At 47.9% G+C, this 21,454-nt stretch overlaps 3 protein-coding genes across 6 annotated transcripts; 1 reads left to right on the top strand and 2 right to left on the bottom strand.

Annotated features, from left to right (window-relative positions):
* Nucleotides 1-702: 702 nt before the first annotated feature.
* sympk (symplekin) lies at nucleotides 703-9,289 on the bottom strand. The gene is made up of 27 exons (XM_077011142.1): nucleotides 9,135-9,289; nucleotides 8,520-8,635; nucleotides 8,079-8,144; nucleotides 7,925-7,978; nucleotides 7,755-7,828; nucleotides 7,233-7,359; nucleotides 6,833-7,082; nucleotides 6,540-6,710; nucleotides 6,110-6,349; nucleotides 5,816-5,967; nucleotides 5,433-5,583; nucleotides 5,093-5,315; nucleotides 4,848-4,998; nucleotides 4,504-4,739; nucleotides 4,314-4,395; nucleotides 4,107-4,220; nucleotides 3,862-4,009; nucleotides 3,517-3,677; nucleotides 3,173-3,281; nucleotides 2,878-2,978; nucleotides 2,676-2,766; nucleotides 2,450-2,551; nucleotides 2,101-2,288; nucleotides 1,825-2,001; nucleotides 1,533-1,637; nucleotides 1,219-1,401; nucleotides 703-1,123 (listed from the first exon to the last, which is right to left on the bottom strand). Exons 2-27 carry the CDS (start codon nucleotides 8,607-8,609, stop codon nucleotides 950-952), a joined length of 3,720 nt encoding a protein of 1,239 aa, XP_076867257.1. The 5' UTR covers nucleotides 8,610-8,635; nucleotides 9,135-9,289; the 3' UTR covers nucleotides 703-949.
* A 631-nt stretch (nucleotides 9,290-9,920) lies between these two features.
* hnrnpul1l (heterogeneous nuclear ribonucleoprotein U-like 1 like) lies at nucleotides 9,921-18,494 on the bottom strand. 2 transcript variants are annotated; one of them, XM_077011144.1, is made up of 16 exons: nucleotides 18,355-18,494; nucleotides 17,838-18,091; nucleotides 17,061-17,510; nucleotides 16,682-16,895; nucleotides 16,513-16,586; nucleotides 16,117-16,256; nucleotides 15,927-16,026; nucleotides 15,508-15,620; nucleotides 15,007-15,273; nucleotides 14,764-14,886; nucleotides 14,509-14,637; nucleotides 12,853-13,021; nucleotides 11,843-12,112; nucleotides 11,488-11,660; nucleotides 11,116-11,286; nucleotides 9,921-10,926 (listed from the first exon to the last, which is right to left on the bottom strand). In XM_077011144.1, exons 2-16 carry the CDS (start codon nucleotides 18,049-18,051, stop codon nucleotides 10,798-10,800), a joined length of 2,736 nt encoding a protein of 911 aa, XP_076867259.1. In that variant the 5' UTR covers nucleotides 18,052-18,091; nucleotides 18,355-18,494; the 3' UTR covers nucleotides 9,921-10,797. The 2 variants fall into 2 exon arrangements, with proteins under 2 accessions (XP_076867259.1, XP_076867260.1); XM_077011145.1 differs by having other exon boundaries at nucleotides 16,682-16,892.
* LOC143518584 (protein FAM98A) lies at nucleotides 18,485-21,329 on the top strand. 3 transcript variants are annotated; one of them, XM_077011147.1, is made up of 9 exons: nucleotides 18,485-18,605; nucleotides 18,797-18,957; nucleotides 19,069-19,178; nucleotides 19,258-19,380; nucleotides 19,459-19,706; nucleotides 19,784-19,864; nucleotides 19,947-20,063; nucleotides 20,168-20,311; nucleotides 20,424-21,324. In XM_077011147.1, the coding sequence occupies exons 2-9, from the start codon at nucleotides 18,914-18,916 to the stop codon at nucleotides 20,592-20,594; spliced, it is 1,038 nt and encodes a 345-aa protein (XP_076867262.1). In that variant the 5' UTR covers nucleotides 18,485-18,605; nucleotides 18,797-18,913; the 3' UTR covers nucleotides 20,595-21,324. The 3 variants fall into 3 exon arrangements, with proteins under 3 accessions (XP_076867262.1, XP_076867263.1, XP_076867261.1); XM_077011148.1 differs by lacking the exon at nucleotides 18,485-18,605 and having other exon boundaries at nucleotides 18,686-18,957; nucleotides 19,261-19,380; nucleotides 20,424-21,329; XM_077011146.1 differs by lacking the exon at nucleotides 18,485-18,605 and having other exon boundaries at nucleotides 18,691-18,957.
* The last annotated feature ends 125 nt before the right edge of the window (nucleotides 21,330-21,454 follow it).

The following is a 21,454-nucleotide window of genomic DNA, read 5'->3' as shown; positions in this document are numbered from 1 at the left end:
GCTGGACATAGACAAAACAGTCATGGGGACTCTTGATTGGGACTCTTTCCTATAAATGTATTATTACTAACAAAAATAAAGAGCTGCTTTATAAAATACTGCAGTTTATGTCCGGTTAATGGTGCTTTGAGCAAATACCTCGATACGAGTGCTGCATGTGTCTTTTGTAAAGGAGCTACAGAATCCAACGAACACCTTTTTCTGTTGTGTTTTTTCACTTTTTCTGGGTTGATGCTCAGTAATGAAGTTCCTCTTAAAAGCCACTGTGTTATTTCTCTTTGATGACCCTTTATTCCACCCCAATGTGCACTTTATAATAAACGTATCTATAATTATAGCCGTTTTATATACATAAAATTAAATTCGCTTAAAATAGCCACATATCCACAGTACAGAAATTGCACTTACAGCATAACAAAAAGCACTGTAAACCTTACTTTGGTTAAGTCAGGTTTTTTTTACTTCAATTTTATCTGGAACTTATGGTATCCCTTTTTATTCTCCAAGAATGCCACAATTGTATTCTCATATCTGATTACTTCATTTGTTAATCTATATATCTATATGCATTTAAAGAATAATAATAAAAGAATGGCAACGCATTACGCAAACGTAAATCTAAGTGCTTCTTTCATAGTCAGTTAGGTAGCTAGGAACGGAACTATTTCATTCTCATTAAATAAAGAACGAAAACAGTGCACATTCTATATAAAGACCTTTTTTAATTTTTGCTTGACAAAACAAAACCAATGCAATTTTTTCAACAATTTTATAACACTGCAGACCTGAAGAAGAAAAATAGAAATAAAAAGACCTTCTATGGTATCGATTCCAGACCTCAAAAGTCCACTCGCTGATTTTGTACATTGCTAAGACATTGTTTAAATCAAAACATGAGCACATGGTCCACCATCACCTGCATCATTGCAGGTATTCTGGTCTCATGGCTTCATTCAGGATCTTCTGCTCCAACCTCAGGTTCTGCGCTACCATGCTCAGCCACCTCCTGTGGTGGTTCACTTGTGCTGGCAGAGTCAGTAAAGGTCTCCTCCACTGGCTTTTCTGCTGCGTTTTCCGGAGGAACCAGCGTAGCTCTCGCCTCATCTTCAACTTCTTCAGCCTGCTGTGGATAAAATTGAAGGTCATAAATTGAAGCATTGAGAGAAACTATAGAAACTGCTAGAAATTGCAACTGGGAGCAGAAACTTCGTATCTTACTTGTGCTATGGCTTCGGTGGCAATCTCTAGACGCTCTGCACCTGTGTCTCCTTCCTCCATAGGCTCCTCCTCTTCCTCCCGTTGGGTCAAAGTTACCTGAGGTGTTGGTTCAGGAGTAGCAGTGAGGGTGGGAGCTGGAATTTCGACTTGTGTAATGGGTAAGGCGACCTGTTGGGGATGCACCTGCGGAAGAGAGAGAGAACTCATATTTCAAAAGCTATTAGACGCTTTTGTGTGATGTTTCCTTCTTTCGAGACGAATACGAATTCCATGTGCGCATATCCAAGTTTGTTTAAAAGGTGTGAGGTTTGGACCTCTTTCTCCTCCAGGGTGTCCATGCGCTCGGGCTCTGGTGGAGGTTCCTGCATCCTGCTGTTGGCCTCCAGAATCGCCATGATGGAGGACGGAATGTGGGCTTGCTGTGGAGGAGAGCAGGGGAGGAACGGAGTTTCAGCTCGCGCGTCAACAGAAACACGAGCGGCATGACGTTAGCGCACTGGAGCGCTTAACTGCACATCAGATTCTGCCGCGATAAATAATCAGGAGATAATTCTGAGTAATTTCAGCCTAGACAGTCCAGGCGTGATCACTTGTTTCCCCCCTCACCTGGTGCGGCGTGAAGGAGTGGACGTGCTGCAGGAGGGGTTCCCTCATCTCCGGGCAGCGCTCGAACACGGCGGCCAGCTGCGCGGGTGGCAGCTGCAGAAGAACACTGTACGACTGGGGCTTGGTTCGCTGGCAGCACTTCACAAAGCCCTCCCACACCTTGGGGTACTTCCAGACCTACAACCGCCGCATGGATACAGGGCTCTCAGCTTGATGAATAGCCGGGATTCATTAAAGGAGAACAACAGAGAAGGTCGGTGGGACGGGGAGGCGCACCTGTTTGAGGATGAGGCGTGACAGGACGTTCATGACGAAGCCGCCCAGGCGCGGGTACATGGTGAGGGACTGGATGACGGTGCGCATGAGCAGCATGGGCAGGGGGTTCTGCTCCATCAGCTGCTGCATCACCACAGCCAGCACCTCCGACGTGTACACATTCTTCTCACCAAAGCACAGGTTCGTGGCTGCGTGTGATTGGTTGGGGGGGGGGGGGGGGGGGCGCGAGGACAGAGGCATAAGGGGGAGGGTCTTAAATATTGGTATATAAAGCAGATTCAGTGCCGCCACCATGCTGAGGTAAATATTTAGATGAGGTAAATGTTTAGAAATGGAGTGGTGCCTTCACCTTTGATGATGGACTTCATATCACACTTAGTGGAGTCGATGTTGTGGAGGGCAATGAGGAATTCACCAGGAGTTAGAGGAGACATGGAAGAACTTCCTTCACCTGAGAAGTGTAGACGTCACAAACGTTACCGAGAAACAGTTGGCATGCCGACATGCGTTCTCTACAACACGTCACTAGGCGCAGCCTCTTTTTGTGAGGCAGGAGGACAAGAACACATTCGTACTGTGCTGGGTGCCGAGGAGACGGTTGAAGACCTCCTTAACTACGATGGGGTTGAGCTTGATCAGTTTAGGTAGTGCCTGGATCACCTCTTTCTGTAGAATGCAGTCAAAAGAGAATTGAGACATTACGGCACCACCAACACAGAGAGAACACGGAGTAATATGGCCAGTGTTTCAGTGGGGGGGGCACCAGGAGATCCAGACCTTCTCCAGGCCATTGATGACCGGGATGAGGAAACGGACGTCTGGCACCCGCTTATGGTACAGATCCCTCACTCGCTCCACCAGGTCTGGAGACGGAGGAACTGTGGAAAAGCAGGGGAGGGGGGTGGGGGCACGTGGCTGATGTTATAGATACAGGCTCCATCATCCATTTAACTCATTAATTCATGAGCTGATTTATACACACACACACACACACACACACACACACACACACACACACACACACACACACACACACACACACACACACACACACAAGCTGTCGTGATCATACCTTTGTCGGTCAATATGTGCAGACAGCGGGTGACCAGAGTTTCCGCCCCCTTGGGACAGTTCTCCACCAGCAGCAACAGGTCAGGAGAGTTCATGCCCATTCCCCTAATCTGCAGAGCCAAGGGTGTGTGTGTGTGTGTGTGTGTGTGTGTGTGTGTGTGTGTGTGCGTGGACATGCGGTGGCGGGAGGGGGAAAAAACACCAACAGTTAGAACTGTGTCAAGAAGTAAACAGATATACAACTCGTCAGTTTTTCTCAGGTATGGTGTAAACAGGAGGTCAGAAACAAGGGGTGGGACTAGAGATGGGTGGGGCGGGGTTACGGCAGGACAGGGCGGTCCTCACCGGCTGCTCGATGACGCGGAGCACGCTGCGCTTGATGTCGGCGATGGCCTCGGTGTAGACGGCCGCCAGCTCGTGCACCAGCCGGTGGTTGAGGGGGAGGAGCGACAGGTAGAGGTACAGACACTGGCGCACCGTCTCCTCCGTCCACGGAGACGCCACCTCTGGACACGAGACACTCTACGGTCAACTCAAAGGTCAACGTGACCCACTGCAGATCCTATTTTGCCTCATGCCAATTGGCCATTGGCAACACTCCTTCATTAATGATAATTTATTCATATTTCTGCTGACTGCCAACTTTAAACTCCAGTCACTACACTGACGGTCTGGCGGCCATCTCCGAACCTGTGTCCTCTCCCACTCCGAACAGCAGCGAAGGCGGGTTGGGGTGGACAAGCAGCTGCATGTAGTTGAGGGCGAACTTCTCGATGTAGTCCCTCAGGTGCTCCTTCTCGTACATGCGCTTGATGAAGGTGAGGGCGGTGGAGCGCACCTGAAACGGAACCAGCAGAGAGGTCGACCCAGGGCTGGAGCTCACGTACAGGGGTCGCAGCAGAGCGGAGGAGGGCGGGGCAGAAGATGAGGCTGACCTTCTCTTTCTCGTGGGAGCTCAGGTCCAAAAGCACGTGGAGGTACTGGAACTGCCTGGAGGGCCGTTTGAGGATCAGCTCTTTGAGAGTGGTCATGCCCAGGTACACTCTAGACTACACACACACACACACACACACACACACTTTAACAGCTGTGAGTAACAATGCTGAGCAGCAGCAGTGTTGGCTGGGATGGGTTGTCCGTACCTCATCCTCGCAGTACCGCCGTATCACCTCCAGGGCGGACTGGGTGATCAGAGGAGCCTCCAGCACCAGCTTGGTGAACAGCCTGGAATGGACAGGAGAGAGCGAGGGTGAGAGCGGTTCCTGCTAGCGCAGCACAGATCCCCACACTTGGGCCTAAGCTTCTGATGCTCCACGACCCGGCGCCACGCACCCGTCCCGCTGCTCGGGCCGCTCCTGCAGGCCGGACAGCAGGGCGAACAGGCAGTGCTCGTAGCTGTCCAGCGAGCCGGCGGGCAGCTGTCCCAGGTAGCGGTTGTACTCCTGGTAGAGCAGCGAGAAGGCCAGGTCGCAGCGGCCGCGGACGTCCTCCAGGATGAAGGACAACATCTCGTCCTTCATGCCGCCCTCGAACTGCGTCATCAACCTGGCCAGCAGCTTCACGCGCACCTGGGAGAGGAGAGACCTGCGGGTCACGCGCAAGGGGTCACGTGTACGGGGTCACGCACGACGTCTGCAGGTGCAAGTCTGCGGCTCCCGCGACGGGGGCCTGCTTACGTGTGCCATTCCACTACGCGCGACGGCCTTCTCCGATTCGAGGATCCGTTTGACGGCCATGTTGGTTAACTTCTCCAGCTGGGACTCGGACAGCGGCTGGACGACGTCGGCCAGTCGGAAGACTTTTTTCCGCCCGCCGCTCCCCAGCACTCTGATCGCAAAAGATGGGATCAGGAAGTGAGGAAGACTATAAAACAAACCAACAATCTTCATCATAAGTGACCACTCCATCCTCCCAGCCCTACTTAGGCTGCGCAGAGGGCATGATGGGTTCCGGAAGCTTCTTGGCCTGGGGCACCTCCTCCACCACTTGGCTCTTGTAGGCGCCCACCACCGAGATGGCCTGGCCCAGCGACACGGCCGACACTTTGCGGATGATGATGGGGTCCTTGGAGGTGGTCTCCTCTGCTCCAGCCTCTCCCTCTGCCTCCTTGGCCTCCTCGTCCCGCACCCTGCACTGTTCCAGACCTGCGGAGTGAGAGAGAGAAAGAGAAAGAGAGAGAGAGAGAGAGAGGGAGGGAGAGAAATTTAAATTACAAACATACGTTGTGGTGCTCTACACAGTCAGTAGAGGGCGCTCCTGACCTGGTCCGAGGCCGGCTGCTGTCATCTGCGTGGCCATGAGCCGGGCCAGGTGTTTGATCTGTGCGTCCGTACCCGCAGACTCCACAGGCGTGTAGGTGGCCTGGAAGGAAGCGGGCATGACGTCCGGCAGGTAGACCATGCTGATCAGCACCTGTGGTGGGTAAACACAGCACATTGCATTATGGGTACTACATTCAAGCTGCACTCCTACTACGGTGCCTCAAATGCTTCTGCTTTGGGGACGTGGACTGAGATCATTCTGAACACAAACTAAGAGGAATCTGCAGAAGATATCTTCAGAAGAGAAGATATTTACATACAACAAGGACGATGTGATTACAAATACGGCCCCGAGCTCAAATCTTCTGAAGACTAAAAGCTACCAGGTTGGCGACGTTCTCTGGCGAGAGCAGAGGCAGCAGGAACTCAGCAGTGAGGTCTATGGCCGACTGCGTGCCCAGGCTGGACGACATGTTGGGCGCAACGGCAGGAGCCGGCTCTTCCTTATCCTCATCATCCTCAATCAGGGTAGGTTCTGGGGGACAGAAACAACAACAACCTTGACGTCTCGTTGAAAAACAACTTCGCAAACCAGTGGTGGTGCGACACGTCTGTCTTCCGCAGTGAAGGATCTTGGGGCATCTACACAGAGCTCCCCAGTAGGCGTAGATACTCACCCATCTTGATTCTCTTGCCCTCGCTGTAGGGTTCGTGGCGGGGTCGTTTGCGGGCCGGGGCGGCGACGGGCACGCAGCGGGCGATGTCGCCCTGGGCCATGCCCAGGTCCAGCAGGAGTGTGGAGATCTGCCCGTGGTAGTCCACGCTGCTGGGGTGACGCAGCACGGCCACCAGGTGGAGCTTGAGGTTCTTGCGCACGCTGCTCACCTGTGACTTGGCCAGCGTCGGTGGAAGGTTGGCTGTGAAGTGCAAGGGAAGAGGCCGAGAGGGTCAGAACCGTGGCGACGACCGTCAGGTTCTCAGGCCGGTTCTCGGCAATCCACAGACGGTGCATGTTTTTACTCTGTCTCCTTTCACAACACTCCTAAGCCAAGCGATGGTGAACACTAACCTACAGGAGAAGGTGTGATCTGAGGAAAAGGCTCTCACCGTGTAGTGTCTCGTAGGCCTGCACCACCTCAGACATGAACATGGGCCTCTGGCGGGCCAGCGTGGCCAGGGAGCCCAGAGCCGCGGTCAGGTTGATGCTGGAGATGGCTGGGTGTACCATGAACTTCAGCAGCTGCTCCAGAGCCATGCGACCCTCTTCAGACAGGACGTCTGGGGGTTGGGGAGGACCAATATGGAGACAACAGCACGAGCGAAAAGATAAAGAAATGAATAAATATGTACAATAACTGTCCTATGAGTGATGGGTATTTTCTAGTGTCCACCTCACCCACCGTAGCGTATGTAGGGGTGGTCTTTCGGGATTTTGTCGAGACTGATATCCCCCTCCTGCTTCTTGGGGACCTCTGAATGGGGTGTCCGGGGCGACAGGGTGATGATGAGCGCCTCGGTGAACTTGATGGAGTGCGTGCGCACGCCGTCGTTGTCAGAGTCGAGCAGCGCCAGGACGTCCCCTTTCATCTGGGTCACCATGTCCCAGCATGCCTCCTGCATTTCGGACACGCTCTTCGAGCGCACGAGCCACTGAGGGGATCGAGAACACGTGGGTTCACGGCACCACCGCACACAGTTCCGCCATCCACCACTCCTCAGCAGACAGTGAGGTCATTCAAGATGGTGTTTCACGGCGTGAGGTTCTCGTCCCGCCCCAGTGTCCGGGGAGGCAGCTCTTACCTGCAGTGCCACTTTGTAGAGCTGCGTCAGCGTGAGGATGGCCTTCTTCACCACGTTCACGCTCTCGTCTTTCAGAAGCATGTTCAGGTTCGCTATGAGCTTCAGCAGAAGCTCGCTGTCCCGTTTACTGACAAACACAAAAGCCCAGGACACTCTGTTATTGCAAGAACTACCTGAGTGGGGCAGGAGGGTGAATGGATTTTAAGAACACTTAAGACTTAAGTTCTGGACCTTCTTGTAGCTTCTAGGTAATACCAAACACAAGGCCACTCTGACAGTATATACAGGTAGAATGTGTGAGGTGGAATGCTCTACAATATTTTGTAACCTGATATATGCTAATTAAAGCCTGCCGGGGGTTTTTTCTTTCTCACTATTTGATGCAAGGTCACAATAGAACATTTTTAATTTAGTTATTTGTTTCTAGACTTTTATTTCTATAATTCAATTATGAATATATCCGTCTGGACGCTGTAATAGGATTACAATGCCTGATATCATGAGTCAAAATGGCAAACTCACCATGCCTCCTCAATGAAACCAATAACAAATTTCCGGACCTCGATTGACTTGTCAGTCTGAAATGCAATCATCTCCTGTAAAGAGAAGTGTAAAGGTAGGGAGATCATAACTTTTCAGTTTGCAGCTCAGATTTGAAAAGTTATTAAATTGCAGCAAAGAGTTCATCTTACGTCTAGGAAATTGTCAAGCAATGATGGATCCTTATTAATGATTAATTCTTGCACCTAATGGTAAAAACAAATAAACACAGAAATAAGATTCGAAATCTGAATCATTCATCGACATCAGATGATCCTTTAGAAGAAAAAAAAAAAGATAAATTACCTGCTTCAGAGCGGTAAGTTTATCATCAGTGGACATAAATGCAGCCTGATTCAGTAAGTCCACAACCTAGGGTACAATTACAACACCAACATTTATAATTACAATACAATTACCAAACATTATGGTTCAGTTTGGCAGACATGAATTAAGCCTAAATAAAACAAAAAGAAATCCAAAAAGGCAATTCACCAATAGCACTGCAAACTAATGTGAGACTAGGCATAATCCATATCAGAACAACAGCCTGTCTTAAATCAACTGGACACTAAATAACTTGGTAAAACGTATACTCCAGAAAACTTAAACGTAAAATTGCAAAACAGAATTTCAGCAAATGAATACACTGAAAGTTTGGATATATAGTGACTGTATTGGTATAAGCGTCTTTACTTAATCTTAAATATCTCATTTTGGAGTGTGGGCAGAGAAACCTGCTCGTACTTTTTCGCTGGTGGTCATATCGATGGCCACGTCCTCTGTGCCAGTAAAGAACTGGGAGGCGACACCGGTGGGCTCGGAGCCCGACGCCATCCTGCGGGTCTCGGCGGTCTCACAACCTGCACAGGACCACCGGCACACACGGAGCATCACAAACACCATTAACGTCGCACTGCCCTCGAGTCTCTACATTTATAGAAGAAATGTACCGTAGGGCGGTAACGTCCAGCTGCTATATTAACACGGGTGAACGTCTCAACGATCATTAAACAGATTTACACGTCCTGTGAGTTACACAACCACGGTACTGTAAATCAGTGGCTTAATATACATCAATGGCTCGCCGCTGTCAAACGTGCGTCGTTAGATTAGTTCAATTGGTCACGATTTCAAATATAATTTAGAAGTAGCTATCTAAATGTAAGAAGTAATAAGTGGTGAGCCGATACACTACACTCACTCCGTGTTGCCCTACACATCAAAACTGGACAACATGCAGGTTGTATAAGCCACTAATCGGCTTGTATGATACATTATTGACACGTAATGTTTCAGTATTTACGATTGGCATATAAGAGAGTTGTGGGGCCGGTTATAACTACTTAAATGAAAACTTACGTTATTCCTTCTGATCTACAATGAAATACGTTTTAAAACACGGGCCAAATCAAACCACAAGATCCTGCGGCGCCATCTTACAGACACGGAACTACTAGCCGCAACGAATTGTGGGATGTCGCGTACTTCCGTGTAATAGGAACTTGGCGCCCGTTTTCATTGTGTTTGCAGGTTTTTAATAATAATTTGAAAAGATCAAGTTTAGTATTATTCATGAGTTTGTTTATAACTATATTCTGTACAGTGCCATTCTACCACAGAAATAGCTTTCTAAAAATACATTACAGCCCGTTTCCTTTTGATTTAAGGACGAATGCAAAATGTATAGATAGCCTCCCCCTTGCTTTAGGTGTGACTCGTTTACTGTGCATAGGATGTATAGTCGGTGTAAAACCTGAGAGGCAGACGCGACATGTTAATGCCCCTATATACAGTACAGAATTACCCTCCAAGACATGTTAATGCCCCTATTACAGTACAGAATTACCCTCCAAGACATGTTAATGCCCCTATTACAGTACAGAATTACCCACTAAGGCCGACTGGTAACATGTTCTGGCCTATGAGGAAGGTGATTGATTTGACAAGTCGACAATTATTACCAAGTAATTTTTAAAAATTCGACGTCATTTTGCGTATTTTACACAACAGTATAATGCTGGCTAAAATATTGAGGGTAAAAGAATGAGAAAGGAATAGATGGAATAATGTGGAAGAGAGGATTTTTTTTTTACGAACAGCAAAATGGAACAGGCCAGTTTTGAGCCAGGAAATGACATACAAGTATACACTTCAGATTATATTCTCAAATACAAAAAACATTGAGTTTTGATTGGACACAAAATCACATGCAGATAATCTTTTACAAACATAGTACAAGGTATAAAAACTTTTACAACCACAAAATGAACTAGTTATGCTCACAAAACTGGAGTTACAAGGGAGACAGATGTGAATGCAGCCTGAGGCATTTTAAGAATGGTATAAAAAACAAAAGCTTTAATGTTTGAACTCCACAGGTATGCAACATCAGTTAGAGCTAAGAAAAATTACGCTGTTAAATTTTCCACTTATACCTATGCAGACAAGATTGTGTTATTAAATGCATGAATCTAAATGTTGGCCCATGGTCATAGGAGACTACACAAAATCAACTATTAAAAAAAAGTGGTTCTTAAAAGACAGAAGTAATCAGCAGAGCAAAACAATTTTCTACATATAAAACATTAAAAATTATCTGAAGCTAATTCACTGGTGTAGAAGCCCCCACAATAATTGTCTCAACCACACGACATTTAAGCACAACTGTGTGTGCAGAATTTGGAGCTAACCGCATGATGCATTACTGCCCCTTTCAAACTGCACACGTCCAATTTATAAATATCGCCTAGGGAATGAGGCCTGATCTCTGCGATAACATAATACTTGAAGAGCAAAGCGGACCACCGCCACCAGAACTAAATATGCTAACGGGGCACAAAAGCAACGCTTTAAGGCTAATAACTTAAAAATAATAAACAAAAACAAAATGTGTTAATTAAGTTTTAGCACAGGGCAAGAGTGAAGGAAGACTGGGTGAGGGATGAGGTGAAGACTATAAAAAAGAGGGCAGAGGAATGCGCTGACATGAGTGGGCGTGGCGAGCCAACACGGGGGGGCGTGGCTACTGCTGCGTGCCCTGGGAGCCCTGGGAGCTCTGCTGGTTTCCATAGTTGCCATAGTTGCCGTACTGGTTGTAGTACTGGTTCCACTGACTCTGGTTCTGGTAATACTGCTGCCACTGCTGAGCGTACTGTGATTGGCAGAAACAAAGATGTTATTACCGTACAGGCAGACGACGCCGATACATGTGTGGAACTAAAAGTAGAAACTGAGCGGTTTACATTTTGCCACATAGCAACATTAAGCTGTAATGCAGCAGTCATTTGAACAGACAGTGAGAGCACAGACCGTGTTCATGTGTTTTTCTCAGAGTACGTACCTGCTGGTATTGTTGGTTGTAGTTTTGCTGCTGCTGCTGGTTGTATGACTGGCCTGTGGTGGCAGGTGTCTGGCTGTAGCTCTGGCTGTATCCTGGGTACTGGCTGTAGTTTCCATAGTTGTATCCCTGGCTGTAGTTTCCTTGGTTGTAACCTTGACTGTAGCTTTGAGGCTACACAAAATAATTTTTTTTTAGCCATAACAGCAAGTTCTCAGAATCAGTTCCTTTGCCAGGTATTTTAAACATATGAGGAGTTTGTCTTGGTCAGTGTACATGCAACATACCAGACAGACACACAGTACTATTTACTGTTATACAATATAATATGCTATTGAACCGGCAGTCCACACCGTAGACCCGTTACTCTGGTACCTGAGACTGGCTGTAACTCCCACTAGCTGCAGTGGTGGCTTTGCTGTAGGAGCCCTGGCGGTTGTGGTTGTAGCTGCCTCCCTGTTGCTGGTTGCGGCTGTAGCTTCCCCGTCCGCCTGAATCCCTGTAGTTGTTGCCCCAGCGATTCTGGTTGTAGCCACCACGGTTGTATCCTAAGCGAGGGGGAAAAATCCACCCGTACCATTTGTCAAAGCTCAGTTGCTAGTTTCTCTCACAAAAAGTGTCTTTTTACACTTTCTTTGAGAAGGTAAAGAAATTTAAAAAAAAGAAAAAATGAAAAAAAAAATGGAAAAGTAACCCCTCCCCCCCCCCCCCAAAAAATCTGGGTCGTCACCTCCACGATAGCCACTTCCTCCAGAACCTCCACGGTTCTGGTAGCCGCCCCGGCCTCCCTGCTGGCTACTGTGGTTGTCATAGCGCTGGAATCCACCGCCACGACCACGGAAGCCACCCTGACGGTTGTCGTAGCGCTTGTCCGGCGGGGGGCCGGCCTTGCGACCCTCCTCGTTGTACTGCTTGATGAGGGCGTCGGCCTCCTCGCGCTGCAGCTCCACGAAGATCACGTCATCCAGGAAGTCGCCGGCCTCCGGCAGCACGAAGTTGGCTATGGAGGGAGGGAGGGGGGGGACAGTGGAGGCGGAGGACACCCAGTGAGGGAGAGAACAGCCGAGACGTGGGGACACAGACAATCATTAGCATCGTAACAGTGGTGGCCAAAAAAAAACACAAACCAACATTAGAGGGGGAGGAAAGAAAAGACAGAGGAAGAAACAGAGAGAGAGAAAGAGAGAGAGAGAGAGGGGACATGGTAGGACAGTTAAGAAGGACCTTGGACAAATATTGCCTTAGCTGATTAAGGCAAAACTTGTCTCAGAACAGATATAAATAATGAAAGATAAAGAAAGTAAGACAGTTGCCAGAAAAAGAGAGTGGTGAAGGATTCAGAATTATCAATTAGGACTTACAACACGTGTGTGTGTGTAATGAAGTTTGGCTGTATGTAAAACTAATTTGATGACGCAGTTAATATTTGCCGATCTTCATACTCGTTATGAAATTTGCTGTGGTGTAGAGTGAAATGAGGTACGGCAGGGAATGGGGTTAGAGGGGCGTGATGAAAAAGGTCAGGAGAAGACACAGGTGCTCTTTTATCTGGCAAAACAGAGGGGAGTGGTTGGGGGAGGGTCTTCCAAGTTTGATCGGGGAAGGGGATGGGGGAAAAAAAAAAAACCAAAAAGAAACAAACCAAATAAATGAACAAAAATCAAGTCAAATAACAGCAAAAGCAGATCTGGGTGTGGAGTTTGGAAGCATTGTTGTTTTGGTTATCCGTGGCGTTCCTACCTTTCATTTCTAACACAGCATGATCGGGCACATCCTTCCCTTCCTCATCAGATCGCTTTAATGTTCGCTCTTTTAAATCCTCATCCGCGGGACAAATTACAATAGCCTTGCGTTGGAACCCTTCAAAAGGACGCATTTTTCGTCTCTGGGCTGATCCATATACATTTGTCTAGCAATGGTGACAAGAAAGAAGTAGAAGCTTGTTCATTATTTTCCACTTGTTTGTTTTGTTATGGCTTTGCGTTCCGGAGGAAGGGGATTGGGGTTCCTGCAACGATGAAAGTGAGAGAGTTTTCTTTTTTGTCCATAGCTATATTTACTGTCCTGGAGTGACTAATGGTTTCTCTCACCACCCCCGCGGACTTACCTTGGTGTGACGCAGTATCGCAGTAGAGCAGTGTACTGATTTTAAGGTATAAAAAGGGGACCAGATTAATTTCTCGTCGTATCTATTTCTTTAAAGCGAAGTCTTACATGTTTTTTTTTTTTACTTTTGTAGGAAAAGCCCAATCTGACACGTCACTAAACATTGAAATGCCAAATGTAGTCACCAAATGAAAAATACAAAAAAAAAAAATCACATTTCTGGAAATTTCTAGTAATCTCTGGTACAAAACCTCACATTTGCTGTTTACACAATGAGTCAACAACGCTGCAGTTCTTCTTGGGTGATGTCTGATTTTGCAACGCTTAAATGCCAGTAAAAATACCACCAGCCACTCTTATTCTTGCCATCATCTAAACAACCAGCATCTCATTAGGAATGCTAACCAAATGAAATCTGACGAAAAAAAAAGCCAATTTAGTGCAAAAGAGGTGTCGAGCTCTACGATACTCGAAGCATGCAACAGATCTAATCTAGCCTGTCCTGGGTCCCCACTCTTACCTGTACTTACCAGGTCTTCAAACGCCCAGCTGTGCCCAGTACAAACAAACACGCATCACCTACCTGCTAATACTCACAGTTTCCTTAATGAACCCAAGGCACATCCTTTTGACCTCACCTACCTTACAGCGGCTCCAAAATCGACCTAAAAACTTCAAGCAGGTTAGTTTTTCCACTTACCTTGGGGTTCATTTTAAACACAAAAATTAACAGTTCCATGTATATCAAATTAAACATCAAAGTGATGTTGTGGGATTTTTTTTACAATTACCATAGCAACAGAAGGTGTTTTCTTACTCACCAGGCTGTGATTACTTGTTTTTCAAGATCTTACTATTGACACAGACTACTTTGTACAGTGTGGTAAAATATCTCTTTACAACAGCACATACATTTAAAAAAATAAACACCAAAAATATTCATAATCAGAGCATTCTTTACTACAATCTGTTCCTGTTTTTGGTTTTGAGAAAAGAAGAAAAAAACTAAAGATAAACCGATAAATGAAAAAAATACAAATTAAAATACAGCAACATGTTCAGGACAATGAAATTAGGGGTGAGAAAGTAAAATCTTCAGGAACACAAGCTGCTAAACCAATGCTTTTGGGCTTGAGCTACAGAGAGAGCAGAAGTGTATTAATGAACATGTGCATCAGAGAGCAGGGGTGGTGGTTTTGTTTTCCTCTAAGGGGGCGGGAATGGGGGAGGGGCAGGATTGCTGCGGGAACAGCAGCGGAGGTGGAGTGGGCGGGGCAGCAGAGGCAGTACCTGGTCCAGGATGTAGTTGCGCTTCTTTCGCGCGGCGATCTGAATGAGCCGGTTGAGGCACTGCGTGGCCTGAGAGATGAGCACGTCCCAGCGCCCGGCGTAGTTCCTCTGTCGCCGGAGCCCCATCACCTGACGGAAACCAGAACGCAGCTCGTCAGCCCAAGCCAGACGGAGCCACACCCACCACAATGCCCCGAGTTTTGAAGTAAGAAAGCAACATTTGTTTTTGTGAGGAGTGGGTTAGTTTGTTCCTGCCTTCATCTTCTCCATGATGGCGTTGGTGCCCAGGATGTTGAACTTCTTCTCTGGGTTCTCCTCAGAGTGCTTGGCAGCCCAGGTGGTTTTCCCGCTGCCCGGGAGGCCCACCATCATCAGGATCTGAGGACGAAACAAAAATCGCTCAGCGACCTTCACATCAGAGCTTCAGCCTCTGCTCTTGCCCAAAGCAAACTTTCCGAAACTCGTGGAGCAGGGGGGCGTCCCCTTGTATGACCGTACCTCACAATCTGCCTTAGTAGCCGGCCCCACCGTGCCTCTGGACCGGTCCTCCAGCGCCACGTGCTGGATGAAGGTGTAACCCTCGGGCTGAGGGTAAAAGGGCTCCTCCTTCTGACCAAAGTTGAACTCAACCCCGCAGTTCTTGACCAGAACGTGTGGGAAGAGGGGACGGCCGGCCAGCTCTTCGAAGGAGATGTTGTAGCACATTCCCAGCCACTTGCCGTTCTTGGAGAACGCTATCTCCACTTGCTCGTTGCTCTCAAAGTCCTGTAGAAGGAGAAAGCAGTCAATGCGACCGACGCCTCTAACTCTCCACCATCTGGTTCTTCTGCATCACTGTAGATAAACAGTGTTAGTAATCGATCAACTCATTAAAAGTAATGGGGCCCCATTAACTTTTTGAAAACCGATCATGACTTGCTTTACATTTATCGCCAACCATGCTGGTATTTGTGGATGAACTGTTCCATTAACAAGGGCAACAACAGAAGAGATATTTACAATGTAGCAGCCGATGACGTCGTTTTCATTGAACTTCTCGCCATAGTCCTCAAATTTACAGTCTGAGGATTTCTTGCCTGTTCCACCAAAGCCATAGGAAAATGGTTCTTCTCCTATACAACAAAAACACATGAACAACCATGAACAAAAACGTTCTCATTCTCTAAGAGGCTGAACACAACCTTACTCTAAAAATAACAGCCTACTGAATTTTCCACTCGTGGGATCAATAGTTTGTCATTATCATTATTGTTAGGGGAATCCCACACACACACACACACACACACACACACACACACACACACACACACACACACACACACACACACACACACACACCTTTCTCAGGTTTCAAAGCTGCCAATCAATCAGTCCAATACAACGCAGAACAGAAAGCCTATCTTCTGTTATCCACTCACCAAGTTGTGTGCTACAAGAGTCCAGAGACCACCCGATTCTCACCACATGTGGATCCGGTTCACTGCTAGGGAGGTGCTTCACGGAGATCTCCTCGTTGATCTAAAGTGACATAAGACGTAAGAGTTTGTCATTGGTGCCTCTTGTAAAGAGCACGTGAACAACACTGCGCTCTGACGCTCAGGCCGTCACCTTCATTTCGTAGCACACGCGTCCCTTGGTCACACCGTAGGAAGCTCGCGCGCCCGCCCATAGGTACGCGAAACCTTCGATGGTAAGTGGGTAGCCACTGTATCGGTCGCGAGACACCTTGAAATGCAGGTCACAATTATCTGTGGAAAAGCAAGACGATCACTGAGACACATACGCCACTACGACCAACAACACTCCCCGAGTCTTGGCAGGCACCTTCACTCACCTGGTGCTTCAGTATTCTTTACATATACATAAAGCAAGTAGCAACGTCAACGTATAAACATTCAAAATCATGGCGATGTGACAGCAAGGCTGGCTGGCCGTATTCAAGCCGCCTGCCGGCTTTTGATGTGATGACGGAAGATGAAACGGCACCCTGAACATCATGCTTACAAGTGTCGACGGCCACGAGGGAGTCGTCAAAGTCTTCCTCCTCTTCCTCAGCTGGAGGCTGAGGCGATCGCCCCCTGTGGAGAAAACAATAAAAACGTGTTCAGGAAAGCGGAAAATAAATGTACAAAAGGCCTAAACGTCGGAGAAGAAAAAAAAAACTGTCCAATACCTTCTGTCCTCGCGATGCTCATAGTAACTGTATCCACGGCCGCCGTCGTCATACTGTCTCTTGCGTCCATATGAGCCACACCGCTCGTCTTCCGCTCTGACCTGTGCTGCGTGGTCGTCCTCCCCAGGCGCCCACGTGCTGGCTGGGGTGTCCTGCTGAGGGTCTCCTGCTGAATCCTCGTCGGCCATGGGCTCTGGTTTAGCTTCATAGGCTTCTGGTGAAATCAGACATTAACCATTAAACAAAAACACTAAATGCTCTGCAGCTTAATCATCACAACCCTGCGGTTGGTCCCTCTGGCATTGGAAATGAAATTCTTACATGGCATAATCGCATAATAACACATTATAATAGGGGCACAGAAAGAGATGACTCGTGCCTTCTTCCTGGGCCTCCTGTTTCACGGCTTGGCCGCGGTCAGCTTCTGGTTCCTCGGCCGCCGGTTGCTTCTCCTGGGGTTCCTCGCACTGCTCCTCCTTCACGGCCGCCTTTTCGCACTCCTGGGTCAGCTCTGGAGCCCCGACGCCCTGCGGCTCCATGGGCTCCTCATAGCCCTGTTCTCCTTCTGAGCCCGTGTCCTGTTGCTGGGGTTTACTGCAGGCCTGCTGGACCTCCTGCCCATAGCCCTGGTCCTGGGGCTCCACGTGGTCAGAGGTGAAGTCGTCTGCTCCAAAGTCGGGGTCAGGCACAGGGGCGTCTGTGCCATTCTCGTTGCTGTTGTCGTCCTCAGCATTAGCGCCGCCCTGGATGTCTTCGCCCTCCTCCTGGTACGGATCGTCATAGTGGGGCATCTCCTTACCACTGGTGTCCAGCTCCTCCTTGGCAAACTCTGGAGAGAAAATTTAGCAAAAGAAAACTAAAAAGGGCACTTGTTGAACACCTGTTCTAAATAAGCTGACCACCAGAAGATCTATGTTGTGTTCAATAAAATGAAATATATATTTACACATACATACATATGAATCATTTTGCAACACTCCCATAATATCGCTGAATGTCTTCTTCACACTGGTTCCACTTTCCCTTCAAATTGTCGGGCAGTGGAATACACTACTAATTATATTAATGATATACATGCATGCAATGCGCGAAACGCGCCCAACCGTAACGCTCTCTCTTGATCCCTTGATAAATCTGTCAAAAAACCCTTGTTTACCTTCGTCCCGGCAGTCATCTCCTTCACCGGCCTCCCCGCTAGCATCGTAGTCCTGCTGGGCGTCCGGTGGACCCTCTCCGGCCGCCTCGGCCTCCAGTGCCGCCTGCAGCCTTTCCACCAGGTCCGCCTTCAGCCCGCGAGTCTCCAGGCCGCGCCGCTGGAGCTCATCCTTCAGCTCGTTGACTTTGAGCTTTTTTACGTTCAGCGAGCTCATGTTTCATGTACGTGTGTCGGCGGCGAGTCCCCCCAGTGCCCTGCGGAGAGAGACACGAGCTCAGCGGGCTGCCGGACGCGCTCCGGCTCCGACCAGGCCGCAGCCTCGGCTCGAGGAGCTCGCGCGCGCAGCTAGCTCGCGCAGCTAACGTTAGCTTAGCACCACTTAGCTAGCTAGCCTCAGGTAATCGAACGCCTCGAGCCGCTCACCGCGATACAAATGAACGTGAATGCCACACTGATGTGCACACGGGCGGAAGCAATAATATCTGCATTTTTATGCTCGTTAAATCTGCGCTCTTACCGGTTAGATGGGTTTTCTTTCAAGCAAACCTCAGTCGCTGCGGTATCCACAAGATGGAGGGTGACCGAAGCGTATTAGCTAGCGGGCTAGCGACTTCCGTGACAGGCCGTGACGTGTGCCTCGAGCTGCTCTGTGATTGGCTAACTGTACTGTCCGTTAAAATAAAAATCAACAATTTGCTGTTTGAACATTTTCAAAAACGGTTTCTATTATTCTGTGACCGACTCCACTTACAGTTATACTCTTACAAGGTATATATTTTAAAACATACGCATACAAACTAGGAATCTGTGAATTTTGTGCTGTTCCACGATAATCGTTATATTCACATATATAGCGCAACAGGAAATTCGTTTTTGATAATAAAAGACTTATGACTTGTATTTTGAATCGGAGCACTTTTCGATTAGTCGTGCCTTGATCCGGTTTCTGCTATCTGTAGGTAAGGACTGGACAGACATAAAACCGAGATCAGGAAGTAACACATAGAAAAAATCCAACTTGAAGTTTTGTAATCTACATACGTGCATTTAAAACAACCTCAACACGCGTTATTGTGATGGAGAGGGATGTCTCGACAATCACGTCTCTTAAAGATCTCGGGTAAAGTCACTTAAAATGTACAACACATTGCTTTCCGTTATTTAATACGGACAGTTAGTGTCATGTTTACTAAATTGAATCACTATTGAGTGTTAAATTAATCTTTTCTAGATATAACAACAGTGGTTGTATGAGGCGGTGTAGTTGTGACGAACTGCCGTGTCCGCTGCTGTCCTGGCTGGTGTCGGAGCTGAGACGTTGCTGCCCCGACGTGGGAGGAGGTAAACCCGCCCGTCCGCTCCTGCACCTGCATGGCCGCGTTGTGCGATGTGAGCCAATACTGGACCGAACCTCTTCCAGCAGGGCGCGACGGCGGTGCCATTCTGGCCGGGGAGCTGAAGGATGTGCTGAGTGTGATGTTCTACCCTCACGGCACGCTGACTAACGAAACCCTGACCCCGATTCATCTCTACAGAATTACAGGTAAATCACAGAGCGCGACAAAGTCGTGGTTGTTTTTAATTACTGAGTTGTTTATTTTGTGTTTAACTGCGATTTCAGAGTTCCTGGTGTCCGAGTTACAGGCAGCGCGTGTGCTGAGATGGAAAGAGGGCCACCCCGAAGATGCAGAAGAGCGAAGCGAATCAGGCAAAGAGCAGAGAAAGAGGGAATTTAATATAGACGTTGAGGAGGAGGTTCAAGAAGAGGGTGGGAAAAATGATGAGAAAGAGGTGATGAGTGAACTTGCACAGTTGTTCGAGACCCTAGATATGGATCCAGCCTCTAAACTCGGTGATGTGTACACACAGGTAAGAATCCATTGTAAGTTGTCAGTGACTATTGAATGCAGGTAGTCATGCCACTCAACAAATCTGCGTTCATTCAGGTGGAATCGCGGCTAGAATCTCTCCCCGAGGGTGAGGTACAAGAGCCGTTGCTAAAGGCTAACCTGAATTCGTCACAGTGGGTATGAATTACACAGACCGACACTTCATGCTAGCAGTGGCTTGCCACACCACAACACACCACAACACAGTGTTTGTTTCCAGACTACACTCCAGATGATTAACCGAGCCCTGTGCAAAGATTACGAGTGCCGGCGACAGATGCTCCTTAAACGCTTCCACGTCACCCTCCAGTCCTTTACGTGGGGAGAGCGGGGAAAGGTACGTGCAGTCTTCCGCGTCTCCACCTCAAGAGCTGACGGGACACATGAACTGCTCAATACTCATCCCCAGTGGGAACGTTTTTGTCCTTTGGCCCCATTTAGGAGCGGAGTGCTCTGCTGCCCGCTAAACCTGCCTTCTCGGTACCACTAGAGTCCTCCGTCTCCATCGCTCTCTTGCTGGCGGCGAGGGAGGACCAGGCTCACCTCCAGCCCGTGAGAGCGGGACCCTCCACCGCCGTCCACAAGGTGCCTCCGTCAACTTCACCCTCTTCCCAATTATTCGATGTATCAAATGTTCATTTGCACACACGGTTCTAAGGCAGCTGCCCATTGCTGTGTGGTATCTCCCCCCGGTCAGGTGCTCATGGGCAGTGTGCCGGACAGAGGAGGGCGACCTGGAGAGATCGAGCCCCCCATGCCCGCCTTCACCCGCCGCAGTGAGGGGGGGGCCGCCGGAGGACGCCGCGAAAAGAGCAAGTTCCAGAAACGGGAGTACGCGGGGAAGAAGAAAAAAAACAAGAATAGATAACGCTTTTAGCGAAACACTCATTTATAGGGGACGTATCAGCACGAAATAGTAATGAATCTCAACGTTCTGTAGTTGCCACTTTAAGATTTAAGGGTGAAGCATTACTTTAATGATCAGTGAGATGGTTGTTCATGGTCAAGGGGGGCTGTTGCTCTGGAACACTTATGTGAAGGTATAACACATGGTTGTTTTAAGTTTGCACTTAAAAAATTAATGTCAATTTAAAGAACTAGGATGCATTATTCAGATAAATTATGCACTTTGAAAAAGAAAAGTCAATACTGATATATGAATAATTGAGTATGGGAAAAGTGGTTTCCATTTATTTGATGTTTTATGCTTTGTTTTTTTTTTATCTTCAAAATTGTTGGAGCCATTCAGTTCTGAAGGAACTGTCTTCCCAAGTGAAGACCAGAATAATTACACTGATGTCTACAGTATGTAGAAACTTGTATGGTATGTCTTAATCTCAGCATCACACTTGGACAATCTATCATTCTCATGGAACGTTTCTTTCAGTGCATTACACAATCAGAAAGTTAAAGACCGTATCAGACAGGTTGTTATGAGTTTATTGTTTGTGATATGATAATATTTGATTTAAGTAGTTTAATGAGGAACCGTGAGAAAATGTTATGTAAATAATGGTTGACAGGTCTGTAGGCCTGGTTATTTTAAAACGAATGTTTACATATAACATATATTTTGGGTTTCAAAGTGAGTAAAGTGTATCTTTAATTACAAGTCCTTTTTGTCTTGCCATCTGTTGGTACTGAATAATTTAGTACAACCGGAGAACTTGGTTATCTTGCCTTGATGGTGTTGAAATGGTTAAATGAAATGTTTGGGATTGGACGCTG

This window comes from Brachyhypopomus gauderio, chromosome 7, assembly GCF_052324685.1.
Source record: "Brachyhypopomus gauderio isolate BG-103 chromosome 7, BGAUD_0.2, whole genome shotgun sequence".
NCBI classification, from domain to species: domain Eukaryota; kingdom Metazoa; phylum Chordata; class Actinopteri; order Gymnotiformes; family Hypopomidae; genus Brachyhypopomus; species Brachyhypopomus gauderio.
This window is presented reverse-complemented; position numbering and strand designations above follow the sequence as displayed.

Excerpts from the sequence above, each read along its gene's own strand:
- sympk (XM_077011142.1), bottom strand. The coding sequence starts at position 8,609 with ATGGCGTCGGGCTCCGAGCCCACCGGTGTCGCCTCCCAGTTCTTTACT. Across the intron at positions 7,083-7,232 it reads TCTACAAAGTGGCACTGCAG|TGGCTCGTGCGCTCGAAGAG; the intron begins GTAAGAGCTGCC and ends CGATCCCCTCAG. Across the intron at positions 5,968-6,109 it reads GGGCAAGAGAATCAAGATGG|AACCTACCCTGATTGAGGAT; the intron begins GTGAGTATCTAC and ends TCTGTCCCCCAG.
- hnrnpul1l (XM_077011144.1), bottom strand. The coding sequence starts at position 18,051 with ATGAGCTCGCTGAACGTAAAAAAGCTCAAAGTCAACGAGCTGAAGGAT. Across the intron at positions 16,896-17,060 it reads ACAGGAGGCCCAGGAAGAAG|AAGCCTATGAAGCTAAACCA; the intron begins GCACGAGTCATC and ends TGATTTCACCAG. Across the intron at positions 16,587-16,681 it reads GAGCATCGCGAGGACAGAAG|GGGGCGATCGCCTCAGCCTC; the intron begins GTATTGGACAGT and ends TTTTCTCCACAG.
- LOC143518584 (XM_077011147.1), top strand. The coding sequence starts at position 18,914 with ATGGAGAGGGATGTCTCGACAATCACGTCTCTTAAAGATCTCGG. Across the intron at positions 19,179-19,257 it reads CTGCCCCGACGTGGGAGGAG|CAGGGCGCGACGGCGGTGCC; the intron begins GTAAACCCGCCC and ends AACCTCTTCCAG. Across the intron at positions 20,312-20,423 it reads CCTCCACCGCCGTCCACAAG|GTGCTCATGGGCAGTGTGCC; the intron begins GTGCCTCCGTCA and ends CCCCCCGGTCAG.